The sequence below is a fragment of the Rhipicephalus microplus genome, chromosome 7 (assembly GCF_043290135.1).
Source record: "Rhipicephalus microplus isolate Deutch F79 chromosome 7, USDA_Rmic, whole genome shotgun sequence".
Lineage (NCBI taxonomy): Eukaryota > Metazoa > Arthropoda > Arachnida > Ixodida > Ixodidae > Rhipicephalus > Rhipicephalus microplus.
In genome coordinates, this window is record NC_134706.1 from 34,380,807 (window position 1) to 34,395,819 (window position 15,013).

Here is a 15,013-nt window from a genome sequence, read left to right on the forward strand (position 1 = left end):
TCTACGAAGAGAATGATGACGAGTAGTCGAAGCTCCGAGGGATCATTGACCCCGAACATTGTCCACTCGATCATGCAAACACTTGACAATAGGTGTACACAGTATGTATACAAAGTTGTTAATTAATAACAATGTGTACATAGCGTTGAGATGTCCATTGGGATTCATATTAATACCCATATAGATACCTGTATTCGTATATGAATATCGATAATGGATGTCCATATGGACTTCTGAGAGCAAAGCAGAGTATGAAAGATAAGATGAAGATAAAGTTCACGAAATGAGCGCATGCTGGTTCGTGGTGATGACAGTTTTCTCGTGCCTCTGCATGGCATCGCTAACACCTTTGAAGCTGCACTGTAAGTGAAGAAGACAATGGTAATTTAATAATTTTTCTATTAGTTTGATTTCTAGTCAATATAATCACTATGGTGTCTGATCTGAAATATTGTTTATTTTATTTGCATACAAGAATTCATAAGAACGAAGGAAAAAGGGAAAGAGCAAGCTGGCCACGGCCACCTGTTGGGGCACAACGCCTGCTCACTCTTTTGGGAGGACAGTGAAAAAAAGATAGAGTATAGAGAGTTAAGAGGAGAGGAAGAGGAAAGAAGAGTGGGGATGGTAAAAATAACTGGCAAAGACAGGCCAGCATAAGTAAACTCCCAATAAAACACGTCTATAAATGGGTCATCAGGGTCGTTTTTTTTATAAAAGTTAGTAAAGCTCGGTGAGCCTGGTCGCGTCGAGAAACATAGCTTGGGTAAAACAAGAAGCAATTACTCCACACTTTTCATTTTGTGCAAGCTTTTTTCTTTGTTTGGTAATTAACATTTGCTCCTCAAAATGTTCATCAAATTCATGCAGTCAATTTATGACCAATCACCCTAGTGGGTGTGAACCATGTTGGAGGGCACCACTACAACAAGCATACTTTCATTGCCAATAAAGAAAAGAAGCATTCCTTGATTGCGTGGTTAAATTTCAATTTAATGAAGTTATGTCTAGTCTTTGGGACTGGCATCGTCATGACTAACTATCGTGGACGTGAGATCTCGATCCCACGATAGCTCGTGGGCGTATGTGCCAGAAGAAGGAAAAGCGCAAAGCGCGTGGTGCTCGACCATTCATTCGATTGTTGGCCTGCTTTCGAGATGGGCGTTTTACTGTCGCTCTCGAAACCCAGTCCTGCTCAAGTCAGGGTGATCAATCGGGTGCCCGATCGAGAGGTCGCACCACTCGGGACACTCGACGAGCTGCTCGAGTACGATGATGAGCCTCTGCTGTGCGCCGTGGAGCCCCTGTCGGATGCCATCAAGCGTGGCAAACCCGGGGATCCAAGAACCATCTTCTGCCACGACATGGACGGTAACTACAATGAGGATAGGTGAGGCTTGAAAATTCAGCTGAGCGCACGCCAGCAACGTTCCGATTGCGTCTCCGTGACATGAATGCAACGCGCGTGAACTTGGCCGTGGGCTCCGCGATCGGCTCCTGCAGCGCGCCATTGTTGACTGAGGAAGCTACGGTTCTGTTTCAAGTTCCGGCACACACGCCAACAGTGTTTCGTGGCAATTAATACTGTAGGGAGCCTACATGACCACGCGTTAAGAAAAACTGGTCATTTAGGCTTCAAGGAATACAGTTGTGTCGTGCGACCTCTGGTATCATGAAACCACACCAGTAAAATTAACTTACTGTACGTGCTGCTGGGTGCAGGTAGGGTAGGCATCTGTCATGTCGGTCATGTGACCTGTGTCGATGACCAATCAACCATCTTCCCACTCCCTAAAACCGCCCGCAATAACCGCGGGAAAGCAATCTCCTGTCACTGTCTCTCCGGCGGCCTCCCCCGGTGTTACGGTGTACCCCTGCTCATACAGAACCAATACGATGGCGGGACGCTTCATGTCTAACGGGGAGCTTAGACCGAGCGGGCGAGCCCCCTGGTCTTTTCAATTTCTTGGTGTACTCTCCTTGGTACTGTTCGTCGGCTGATTTTCTGGTTAGAGGCATAGGTCGGTGAACCCATCAATGAGTCTACTGACTCAGACACAGATAAAGTCATGAGTATGAGTCTAAGTGAGGCCGGGTGAGTATATCTTTGGTGAGTTCGAGTCCGAGCGAGTCCTTTTGATGAAAATTTCAGTGAGTACGGGTCGGAGTGAGTCCAACTCGGGAAAATTTAGGGCTGAGTCTGAGGAAGTTCGAAGCGCCAGATACATTTCTTGAGTGAATCTGAGTGAGTTCTACATATGTTTGCCGACTTATGGTCCTATCTACCCGTCTTCAGCATTACTATAGGAACCATACCTGGATTCATGTTTATACTCACATCTACTCACGAGCATATGTCGGCAAACTGACTCATGAGTTGACTGACCACACTCCCTCAGACTAGGATCAAGCCATGGCATGAGCCTGAGTGAGTCCGAGTGAGTAACAATTCGATGAACATGAAAATTTTTGTGAGTGTGAGTACAGCTGTGAAACATTTAGGTGGGCTTGTGTCCGAGTGAACCCTAAGCGGAATACATATTTCATGAGTGAGTTTGAATGACTTCCACTTGTGTTTGCCGACGTAAGGCCCTATCTATACATGTTCCACATTACTATGAGCCTTACCTGGATTCACATTTGTACTCAGCCTGCTCACACATGTTACAAAACAGCATCGTTTATAAACCATTTCAATAAATATTGATCAGATGAGTGTATTATGTTAGGGAGGTAACTTGAACTCCACCCCCGCCTACGCTTCCAGAGAAGTTCTTGGTAAATATCTCTTACCTTGTCATTTCTTCTAAAAAAAGTCTTTACTGGTTGACAACCACTCGTAACTCGTCTTCGAATGCTTTAATACCCCAAAGCACCAAAAAGAGCACCGATTACGAGAGAAATTGTTGTGAATGCGCATCGACACCATCATTGAGAAAGCCAATTCTGGACTTAACGGACTCGTGAGTTAACTAACTCGAACTCGCTCAGGCTCGGATTGAGCAGTGAATCTGAGTCTGAGTGAGTCCGGGTGAGTAATATTTTGTTCATTTTGAGTTCAAGTCAGTCCGGTTGAAGAAAATTTTCGTGAGCTTGAGTTCGGCTCGGGGAAAATTTGTTGAGTTTGAGTTCGAGTTATTCCTAAGCGTAAATTATTTTTCATAAGTGAGTCAGAGTAAGCTCCCCAATTTTTGCCAACCTACGGTTAGGGGGTGCCTTTCTCTGTGGCAACATTTCGCCCGACTATCGCTGCATCATCGAGTGGTTTATGGTCGCGTAACCAGACACGAGCCCCTTCTAGTCGGAGCACCTACTTGGGTTCCTAGCTTGCGCATACTTGACGTGCTGGTGCCCTTACATTACGAACTCTACAATGACATGTCTTGTCTCCCGCTTGGTACAGCATGAGATTAAGCATTGTGATCATGAGGAGTGCATGGGTGGAGCAATAACGTGATTGCACCAGGTTATGGTTCTGCAGTGGTAGGGGGAAGCTTCACTCGTGCAATTTTGACATATGCTCTATCACAGCGAAATCTGTGACACAGTGGGGATTGAGAGAGAGAGAGAAAACTTTGTGCATAACGCGAAGCATTCCAAATTGTCGGGCCCCTATTCCAGGGCTCCGCTGGCCCTGGCCATCATCTCTACCCGTTGTACCATCCAGCGCTGATCAGCAGTGGTCGAGCTGGACAGCAGTGCCTCCCATTGTTCCACTGTGTTATTCATGCTGTGTTCTTCATTGCGATGTGTACAATCCCACGCAATGTAAAACAGAGTTGGTGTGGCCCCACACCACGGACATATATATTTGTATGATGTGGGGTAGAATACATGTAGCTTGAACCCGGGTTGGCTGGGTGCCAGCAAAGTATTCTACCACTGAGCCACGCCGGTGCTTGGGACTTGTTGGCAAACTTGCCTTAGGCAAGCTTGATGTCGGGAAAGCAATCGCGTTAATACGACGTATCAAGCATTTTAAATCACCAAAAAAAAGAAGCCGTCGCACATCGTCGTCGCACACGAGGGGGCCGTCCAATGCTCCATATTTAGCGTGTTGTTGCCATTGCAGGTTCATCCATGGTAGTGAAGAGTCCAACTTGTACCGCTTTCATCACTGGCAGATCATTGACACGTTCATCTACTACTCCCACTACATGGTCACGATCCCGCCTCCTGGATGGATCTCTGCTGCCCACAGGCACGGAGTCAAAGTTCTAGGTAAGAAGTGTTAAACAACCGAGTACAGACTAGAATTTTAGGACGTTCTAAGTAGAGATAGTTTCAGACTACTGTTCATTCAGTGAAGCGATGATCTACAAGTAGAAATAGCTACGTGAATCTTGCTTATGGTAGAAGTCCAGACAGGGTATCTTCAGAACAGTATGAACACTTCGTCATGAAAAGTTGAAACTTTATTGATTGTAGTTCTGTTTCCATGACCTGTTTTGTTCACAGTAGAGCCACCCAGCTAGTGTTATGCTACTGATTAATTTTTTGGTCTTTACAGAATTTTGGCTATGCAACCATGTACCTTGCCTCCAATCAATGTTAAGCTTAACACACATAGTGATGGCCACAGTTGTCAGATCCAGCTATCTAATATAGTCTATATCCTTCTTAGTTTATACATCAGCCATTTTGTTGTCATACATCTATTCGACAATGACCACAGGTGTGCACATCCATACGTTTCTTTCAACAAGTGGCTGTTTTTTTTCGAGAGCTTTCACTTCATGAATGCTAAAGCAGTGAGACATACTCATTTTCAGTGCAATTATAAATAGAACAGTGTTGTGAACCGGTTCTAGCAGTACACTTCTTCAAAGACGATGTAATCTGTGGTGCATTTTAAAAACAACTTTTATAGTGGCGTTTAATCGAAGACTACTTTGTCCTTCTTTCATCTTTTCTAGATATGACATTAATGTAAATAAAATAGACATAATTATATTGTGATAATTGTGAGCAAACTTTTAGGACATTATTTGTATTCATCAAGATTTCAACATATCTTTCCAGAACATTGTTCATTCTAACCACCAAATTTTTACTGCTCCTGTCTTTTTTAGGAACCTTCATCCTAGGTGATGGTGGCATCAAGACCATCAACATTGTCCGAGGCTCTGGCCTGACTGCCCAGGTTGCAACTCAGCTGGCGAAGGTTGCGACAGTCGGCAGGTTTGACGGATGGCTCGTCAGCATTGGCTGCAAAATGGTGAGTTTGTCTTAGTATCCTAAGAAGACGCTAAAGAAAAAGACGATTTTTTTCGCTTTAGTGAATTGCTCTCACCATTTCAAGAACCCCATGCTTGCTGCGACAAGGCACTTGTCAAGCGAAAAAAACGCGCAAAAGGAAAGTACTGGTGATGACAACACCTCAGAATTTCCGCGACAAATACCGCCACGTCATAGATTTTGACAGCATCAACAAAGTAATTCGCCATTCTTATTCAGTCAAAGTCGAATCAATTGTTCTGCGGCGATGTCATTGACTCAGCATACCAGGTTCTGGGAAATATTGTTGAGCCAGTGTCGCCAAAATTCAAGATACATTTTGAAATGCATGACATCACGTGTGGGTGATTCAGGCGCGAGATTCAAAAACAAAGCGGTGACCTTTATTTATTCTGTAATAGTAAATCTAGTCGATAAAAATAGCGATATTGCAGTTTTAGAGCGCAATTTATCAATTGAAGTCAATTCCTTGTTTCACTTTAGTGCCATTTTAGTAATTGCACATCAACGTTCTGATAAACATTGGGTAAGATTGCGAAATCTACTGGCAATAAAAATCAACTGGAAAGTACATAGAAATAGAAACATTGGGACAGTGGCTCATCCCATAAATCAAGCAGATTCGTATAGTATGGGTGAACCACGTCGGCTTTCATACCGTAGTATATTGTGAGTATTCCGTTGTGTCACACGCGCTACACTTAGAATGGCAGCTTCAATTACATTCTTGTAAAATTACCAGAGCCTTTCCAAGAGATCAATAGCTTCTAAGAAAATTCTGCTGCTTGTATTACCTACATATGCCGCCTTCACAATTGCATACAGCCAACAAGGGCACAGCTCAGAATCATTCCCATGAATTAGGGACACCTGAACATGGCGCCATCTCTCGGCGACAGGAGCACCAGTCTGCCCTAGCAGAATGGGAAATAGGAGAGAAAAGTCATATCTTTCGAAATAAGCCAGTTATCAAAAACGACTCCCGCTTCTATGAAGCAGAGACCTACTGGAACATTTTGGTAAAATTGCAGTATCGCACTACATCATAATCATCAGCCTGACTACGTCCACTGCAGGACAAAGGCCTCTCCCACGTTCCATCAGTTAACTCGGTCCTGTGCTTGCTGCTGCCATTTTATACCCGCAAACTTCTTAATCTCATCTGCCCACCTAACCTTCTGTCTCCCCCTAACCCGCTTCCCTTCTCTGGGAATCCAGTTAGTTAACCTTAATGACCAGCGGTTATGCTGTCTACGCGCTACATATGCCCGGCCAATGTCCATTTCCTCTTCTTTATTTCAACTATGATATCCTTAACCCCCGTTTGTCCCCTAATCCACTCTGCTCTCTTCTTGGCTCTTAATGTTACACCTACCATTTTTCTTTCCATTGCTCGCTGCGTCATCCCCAATTTAAGCTGAGCCATTTTTGTAAGTCTCCAGGTTTCTGCTCCGTAGCTAAGTACCGGCAAGATACAGCTGTTATATACTTTCCTCTTGAGGGATATTGGCAATCTACCTGTCATAATTTGAGAGTGCTTGCCGAATGTGCTCCACCCCGTTCTTATTCTTCTAGTTACTTCAATCTCGTGGTTAGGCTCTGCGGTAATTACCTGCCCTAAGTAGACATAGTCTTTTACAACTTCAAGTGCACTATTACCTATCTCGAAGCGCTGCTCCTTTCCGAGGTTGTTGTACATTACTTTCGTTTCCTGCAGATTAATTTTAAGACCCACCTTTCTGCTCTCCCTGTTCAACTCCGTAATCATGAGTTGCAATTCGTCCCCTGAGTTACTCAGCAATGCAATGTCATCGGCGAAGCGCAGGTTACTAAGGTATTCTCCATTAACTCTTATCCCTAACTGCTCCCATTCTAGGCTTCTGAAAACCTCCTGTAAGCACGCGGTAAATAGCGTTGGGGAGATTGTGTCCCCCTGCCTTACACCCTTCTTGATTGGTATTCTGTTGCTTTCTTTATGAAGCACTATGGTAGCAGTTGATCCCGTGTAGATTTCTTCCAGAATGTTTATATATATACTTCATCTACGCCCTGATTCTGCAGTGTCTGAATTACGGCTGATATTTCTACTGAATAAAACGCCTTCTCGCAATCTATGAAGGCTATGTATAGTGGTTGGTTATATTCTGAGCATTTCTCTATAACCCGATTGATAGTATGAATGTGGTCGATTGTTGAGTAGCCTGTTCGAAATCCTGCTTGTTCCTTTGGTTGATTGAATTCTAATGTTTTCTTTACTCTGTTAGCAATAACCTTTGTAAATAGCTTGTATACTACAGAGAGCAAGCTGATCGGCCTGTAATTCTTCAAGTCTTTGTCATCTCCTTTCTTATGTATTAAGGTGATGTTAGCGTTCTTCCAAGACTCTGATATTCGTCCCGTCAGGAGACACCTCGTAAACAGGGTGGCTAGTTTTTCTAACACAATCTGTCCTCCATCTTTCAGCAGATCTGATGTTACCTGATCCTCACCGGCAGCTTTGCCTCTTTTCATGCTCTCCAAAGCTTTTCTGACTTCTTCTATTATTACTGTTGGGGTGTCATCTGGGTTACTGCTAGTTCTTATAGTATTAAGGTCGTGGTTGTCTCCGCTACTGTACAGATCTCTGTAAAACTTCTCCGCTATTTTAACTATCCTATCCATATTGGTAGTTATTTTGCCTTCTTTGTCCCTTAGTTCATACATACGACTTTTGCCTATCCCAAGTTTCCTTTTCACTGCTTTGACGCTTCCTCCGTTTTTCAGAGCGTGTTCAATTCTCTCCATGTTATACCTTCTTACATCGCATACCTTACGTCTATTAATCAACTTCGAAAGCTCTGCCAGTTCTATTTTGTCTGTTGTACTTGACACTTTCATGATTTGACGCTTTTTAATTAGGTTCTTCGTTTCTTGGGAAAGCTTGCCAGTGTCCTGTCTAACTACCCTGCCTCCAACTTCCACTGCACACTCCGTAATAATACTCGTCAGATTATCATTCATTGTATTTTCGCTAAGGTTGGTTTCCTCACTAAGAGCCGAGTACCTGTTCTGCAGCGACACTCTGTATTCCTGTACTTTCCCTCTCAGTGCCAGCTGATTGATTGGCTTCTTGCGTATCAGTTTCTGTCGTTACTTCTTCAAGTCTAGGCGAATTCGAGACCATACCATTCTATGGTCACTGCATCGTCCCTTGCCAACCACTTTCACATCCTGCACGATTCCTGGGTGTGCACTCATTATAAAGTCTATTTCGTTCGTATTTTCGCCATTAGGGCTCCTCCATGTCCACTTGCGGTGTTCTCGTTTTCAGTAGAAGGTGTTCTGCGAATTCTACTAGTAGGTCTCCTCTGGCGTTTCTAGTACCGATGCCATAATCTCCTACTACCTGGTCTCCAGCCTGCTTCTTCCCTACCTTTGCATTAAAGTCGCCCATCACTACGGTATACTGTCTTTTTAACTTACTCATTGCCGATTCCACGTCTTCATAGAAGCTTTCGACTGAAGCGTCATCATGGCTGGACGTAGGCGCGTAAGCTTGTATTACCTTCATCTTGTATGTTTTGTTCAGTTTAATTACGATACCTACCACCTTTTCATTATTTCTATAGTATTCCTTTATGTTGCCAGCTATGTTTCTGTGAATGAAGAACCCCGCTCCCAGTTCTCTTCTGTCTGCCAAGCCCCGATAGCAAAGGACGTGCCCATTCTGTAGCACCGTATAGGCCTCATCTGTCCTCCTAGTCTCACTGAGCCCTATTATATCCCATTTAACACCCTCTAGCTCCTCGAATAGTACAGCTAGACTTCCCTCACTAGATAAGGTTCTAGCGTTAAACGTTGCCAAGTTCAGGTTCCAATGGCAGCCTGTCCGGATCCAGAGATTCTTAGCACCCTCTGCTGCGTTGCAGATCTGATCGCCGCCGTGGTCAGTTGCTTCACAGCCGCTGGGGACTGAGGGCCGTGAGTTATTTGACGTATGCATGTGGGAGGTAGTGGCCAGATACTGCACCAGGGTGGGCAATCTTTCTCTGGTGAGGGAGTGCTTTCCCGGCGGTGGTTACCGGTGAGGCCGCACCCCAGGCCTCTTAATGCAGTTCCATCAACACGCGGATTTTTTTTATATCCGGTCGGGAGCTGCGCGGCACCGGGACTTGAACCACGGACCTTTTGCATGCGAGGCGGATGCTCTAACCACTACGCCATCGCCGCTCAGAGTAAAGGGGGAACAAAGGACAGAGGGGTGCGTAACAAAAAGTGGTCGGGGAGAGCGGCAACTACAGGGGCGCGGAGGCAGGGTCGGCGTTTAAGAATAAGAATGTATGGGCACCTCGCTGATGCCTGATCGGTGGTCGAAATTGGTTTCCCGGCAAGTCAGCAGACCACTGACTTCGTTTGCTGTAACCGATCAGCGGCGCTCGGAGACGTTTGTTGTAACTGCGATTTTGTGCCACTGAACCAATGTATATTTTCTCGGTCACGCGGATATTGTTTGTTTTAAGCGAAAGTGTGGCCCTTATATGTGGGCTCGACTGTACCTTGCGTATAACAGACTCCTCACATAAAAATTGCCCGCAGCTTCCCTCGGGGGAACACTGAGGAGGATGCGGACCATATAATTGGTTAACGGGGTGTTAAAGTGCGACTTACTTGGGTCGATGGCTAAATTGGTTAACGTGGTTGTAGGAGGGGGTGTTAAATGAGTGAACACGTACACACGTATGCGAAAGGGCGGCGCTGGTCGAAGGGACGTCGATCATTGTGTTTGTGGATTCGTTGGAATTCATTTCACCGCGACCTTGGACGTCGACGCGCCGTACAAACCAACCGACGAGCGGCAACTGAGCGAGCGAGCGCCGACCTTGAGTATATATACAGCACTACGGCGCATGCACTGTCAGCTGTTGAATGTTCTCGAAGCGCGACGCCACATGCGCGTCCACTGGAGAATCAGGAGAATTGTAGATGTCGAACGCGGTGTGTAGAGGAGGAAGGGTGCACAGATGGTGGAGGAGTGAAGCGCGCACGGTGTGTAGAGGAGGAAGGGATGCACAGATGGTGGAAGAGTGGGCGACGGCGCATGCGCGCGCGTCAGCTGTCGAATGTTCGAGAAGCGGTGCGGACGGCGCACTACAAGGCGCGAGTATAAGATGCTCCGCATCTAAAAATGAGCATTGCTGCTCGGTGAATATCTCTTACAAAGGGGTTCAATTGTATCCAAGTGCAGCCATACATGACCAGATCCACGGCAATATTACTTACCGTCCATGTGGCACAATTATCTCCTGAGCCTCATCAACTTTTTCGCGAAGGGCGTCCTCCGAGGCCAAGAGGAGGAGCAGCTGGGCAGCGGACTGTTCAAGAAGCATGCCCGTGATCTTGCTGGCTAAGTATAGTAAGTTTAAGTGGCTAAGTAGCTTTAAGTGGCTAAGTAGCTAAGTAAGTTTTTGTAGTGTTTGTGTCGCACTACAAAAAATATTAAACCCTCTGGAAAGCCACGTTGCTTGTAGGGCGACACTGTAACTGTCCCACAATGTTCAAATAAGTCCCCGCTGTATAGAACGGGACGTCGTTTATGATAACTGGCTTTTTCGTTAGATATTTTTTTCGATTATTTGCCACTCACTTACGGCAGGCTGCCGCTTTGGTCGAGGAGAGATGGCGCTTCGTGCAGATGTCTCCAAATCCTGGTCATGCAACAGCAAAAGGGTGACGCCTAATATGTCATTGTATGTATAATTGTAAAGTCTCATTGCAGTCCTTTAAAATGTAGTTGTCGAGTAAAACCACTTGTGTGCGAGGCATATGTTTCCGAAAATTGACAGGCCTGGCCATTCCTCCCCCTCTTATTTAGTCAACTGCAACAGTAGCAGAATCTAGACGTTGGTGCCACCACGTGGCAAAATTACTCCTTTGAGAAGTTGCGCATTACCAGCTGTTGTCAGCCATGAACGAAGGTCATGCTCTTCTTACCTTTGTCCTTTTGTTGTGGTTGTTGTCGTTGTCGAAGCTGCTTTGCCGCGCATTACATCAAACGTGTTTGTTTGACGGGCGTGTTAGGTTGCGGGGGGTCGCTTTTAATGTGGCACGGTTCCTTTGTTTGCAGGACCGCAGCTGCATCCCGTTTGTCAAGAACTTGCTGAGGGCCATCACAAGCGAAATGCACAAAGCCGTACCAGGCTCGCTGGTTATCTGGTACGACGCAGTGGACGTCGACGGAAACGCCAAGCCACACAACCAGCTCAACCAAAAGAACGTCTCCTTCTTCGACCAGTGCGATGGCATCTTCCTCAACTTCCAGTGGACAGAAGCCATGCTGTTGAGCTCCGCGCAGTTCGCAGGCAACCGGAAGGCCGACGTGTACGTCGGGGTGGACGTGTTCGGACGCGACACTACATACCCTGGCGGCTTTGAAACGTACAAGGTATGCAGATACTTATGTCAAACATCCACTAACCGCACCTTCCGTTTCTTTTGCGTTGTTTGAGAAGTACGTGCGTCATCCTCGATGGCACTGCAGTTACGCTGCTCGGATGCTACCCGAAAATCCCGGTTTCGAAACCGTATCCGGTGGTCTCATTTAAATGGAAGCTCAGTGCCAAAGCGGCCCTTGTTATGTTCAATGTCGGCGCATTTCAAAGAGGACCAGATGGCGTGTCTGAACATCGTATCGGGTCAATACGCGTTCAAAAGCAATAGATGGTGTCTCATAATCGTATCGCTGAGTCTCATAGCTATATGGCGGTTTTCGCGTGTAGAATTACAGATATCATTACTGTAGACGTTAACTCCACTAAATCTATCAACTTAGGTGATCTTCACCGACAGATTTCAAGAAGTTGTAATGCTAGATATGTGTGCCGTCAAGCAGTTTCATATGTAGTTATTTTCCTATAGTAAACCATCTGAAAAAGTTTTCACGTGCCTGCTTGCTGATTACTTTAAAGGCAAACCAATTTAGGGGTCCGTGATGTCGCATGCAGACACATCTGTCTGTGCTGTCGTCTCAGGTCGTTGCTCGGCATTACACAGGCAAAACCACGCATATCCCAGCAGTGTGTAGAACAGCTGCGTATAGTATAGCATAACAAGAGAGCGAGAAGTGGAAGCGAGGATGAAGAGGAGTGACGCGAACGCGGGGATGAGGAGGTGAAGCATAGCATAGCTATGTACGGCGTTACAGAGGCACGTACGGCATAGTCACGCATAGATAGTATAGCAAGGGAGTTGGTAAGGCAAACGAAGGTGAGTAGTTGTAGGGCTGCTGAGAAATCGGCACTACGTGCGCCGCAACAAGTTCCGGGTTTACGTTTCGACAAGGTCCGAATTTCATTATATGAAAGGAGCCTACCCGACTCGGCGATTTCTTCCTTCATGTGGCAGTTGTACCGTGCACGCCGCATGAAAAGTTCCTGGCAGTTTCGGCAGCCATTTTTAACTCTCATTTTCAGGCCGTCCAGCGCGTACGAGGATGCGGCTTGTCGGCTGCCGTCTTCGCGGCTGCCTGGGTGTACCAGACGCAAGGGAAAAGGAACTTTGCGAAACACAACTACCGGTGAGTCGAGGAGGCGGGAAAATGCACCGCGAATTCTGCGGTTTCATTATGTGTGTTTTTCGGTTAAAAATTGAAACCTGTAGCGAAAGCCAAGTTTAATACGCCTGCAAATACGAGACGTAGAATTGTATACCAGTACGTTCTTTTTTGAATGATAATCACCTGTGAGACACACACTAATTCTAATGAAACTTAAACTTAACGGTATTTACGAAAAATTGCCTTTTCTCCCCAACAATCGAGAACAACCTCTTGTTCACAATTGTGTACTGTTAAGCATTATCAAACTTATCACGTATTAGGTGCTTAAAAGCACATATTTACAGATACATCGGATTGCATATTCGTCGAGAAATTATAGTGCGAGCTTTCATTTTTGCTACGAAACGTTCCGTATGCGAAGTCCAATAATTCCGTATGTTTTCGTAAGGATCTTACGGAAACATGTGGAAAATATACGGAAAACATATAGATCCACATGAAAACATATGGAATTATTGATTGATGGATTGATTTGTTGGGTTTAAAGTCCCAAAACCACTACATGATTATGAGGACGCCGTAGTGAAGGGCTCCGGAAATTTCGACCATCTGGGGTTCTTTAACGTGCACCCAAATCTGAGTGCACGGGCCTACAACATTTCCGCCTCCACCGGAAATGCAGCCGCCACAGCCGGGATTTGATCCCGCGACCTGCGGGTCAGCAGTCGAGTACCTTAGCCACTAGACCACCGTGGCGGGGCGTGTAATTATTGGACTCGCATACGAAACGTTTCAGTAGGCCGCAATGACCTTGACTTGCATGTGTGGCTTGAGTGTAAGTACGTCCATGTTTAGACGTGCTGTTCGCATGTGCAGGCTTTGGAGCTTTCCAGACAGCTGCTGCGCCGACTGGCGTCTCACCAAGCCTCCACTGTCCACGAGCTTTTGCCAGGGATTCGGTTCCAAGGTGTTCGCGGAAGGCCAGGCAAGTCATTATCACTTAACGCCAGTGTGGCGTGTCGAGTCACAAGGTAGTCTTTGTACGTTCCTACTGTCCTGACCATTACTCCACTGATGAGTGACTTCTCAAAGGCGGGTCCTTCAATTGAACCACTGCATGCTTGAACCACATTTCCAAGTGATGATCGATGACCTCCATTTGCAGTTAACTGCCTCGAATAGATTGTCACTGAGACTCGTGGCTCTTCACTCGATCCGTGTGCACAGCGGCTCGTCGTTGAAGGAAGCGCATGGCGACGTCTCGCGGTGCCACCGTTGGCCATCGGCTACGGCGAGTTTCGCGCAGGCACAGTGACCACCGTACGCGGTTGTCTTTCTTCGCGTGGACAGGGTCTCCTCACGACGATTCGAAACGTCACCACAGACAACAGAGGACCATAGAGGACGGCAAAGGGCGCCGCTTACAGCACGCTCGGCGCCTGCGCAGAACTACTTGCTGCCGCCGGCCAGCGGTGGCAGCATTGGTGGCAGCAGCGAGAGGGCACCGAATGCTCTGATGTTCTCTTACTATTTCGCGGCTGTCGAATGTATACGAGCAGGGCATCGATTCGGGCTAGGTCATAATTTATAACTGGAATATATAGAACTTTAGCTGCACAAAAAATAGCCAGGTGTTTTGCGGCTGGACAGAACGAGTCATTCGGAGCGCGCCGATAGCGAGAGTGCAAAACATAGTCCGCTTTACCAAGAGGAAGTGTCCGACCGAAACTTATCCTGATCACCGCACGCGAGATGAAATGTTTTGTGTTACTGTACGGCAGGATCATGAGCTACTGTGACTGCGCAACATAAACCAGTTTATTTTTGAGCTAGCATTGCGAGCAGCTGTCCTTGTTAAGTTTCGACCAGCACTTCCCTGATTGAGTATTCGATGAAAAGCGAGCATTTACGATAAGCCGCCTCCCACCGCGGTTACGCCCACCTACGACCGCACCGCATTTCGCGAATCCTTCGCTGTGGTCACAAATCGCTTGTGCAATTCTTTGAATGACTACCCGGACAGCGTCAATTTTCATGAAAGAGAACGTAGAAGGGCATGGCCTGCGCGCTCCGGTGGCTGCTGGCAGCGCGTCCAATTGGAAGCGAGAGCAACCACAGCCTCTTTTCGCGTCATCTGGCGGCGAGCAAAGCAACCATTCATTGCTGATATGGAACTAGTGGCAAGATAGCACCCCCTCCCCCTTCAAGGCAATTACCGGTCACTTGCGTGTTTCACCTTGA

At 46.4% G+C, this 15,013-nt stretch overlaps 1 protein-coding gene across 2 annotated transcripts in view; it reads left to right on the forward strand.

Annotated features, from left to right (window-relative positions):
- The window catches only part of LOC119179277 (cytosolic endo-beta-N-acetylglucosaminidase), an 89,302-nt gene that overhangs the window by 52,022 nt on the left and 22,267 nt on the right, over positions 1–15,013 (forward strand). Inside the window, exons 1-6 of one of the 2 annotated variants that reach the window (XM_075868984.1) lie at positions 1,150–1,390; positions 4,073–4,221; positions 5,073–5,218; positions 11,342–11,659; positions 12,687–12,790; positions 13,649–13,757. In XM_075868984.1, the coding sequence (XP_075725099.1) occupies positions 1,158–1,390; positions 4,073–4,221; positions 5,073–5,218; positions 11,342–11,659; positions 12,687–12,790; positions 13,649–13,757 (1,059 nt within the window). In that variant the 5' untranslated portion in view covers positions 1,150–1,157. Of the gene's footprint in view, positions 1–1,149; positions 1,391–4,072; positions 4,222–5,072; positions 5,219–11,341; positions 11,660–12,686; positions 12,791–13,648; positions 13,758–15,013 lie in introns of those variants that run through there. The other variant, XM_075868985.1, reaches the window with a different exon arrangement.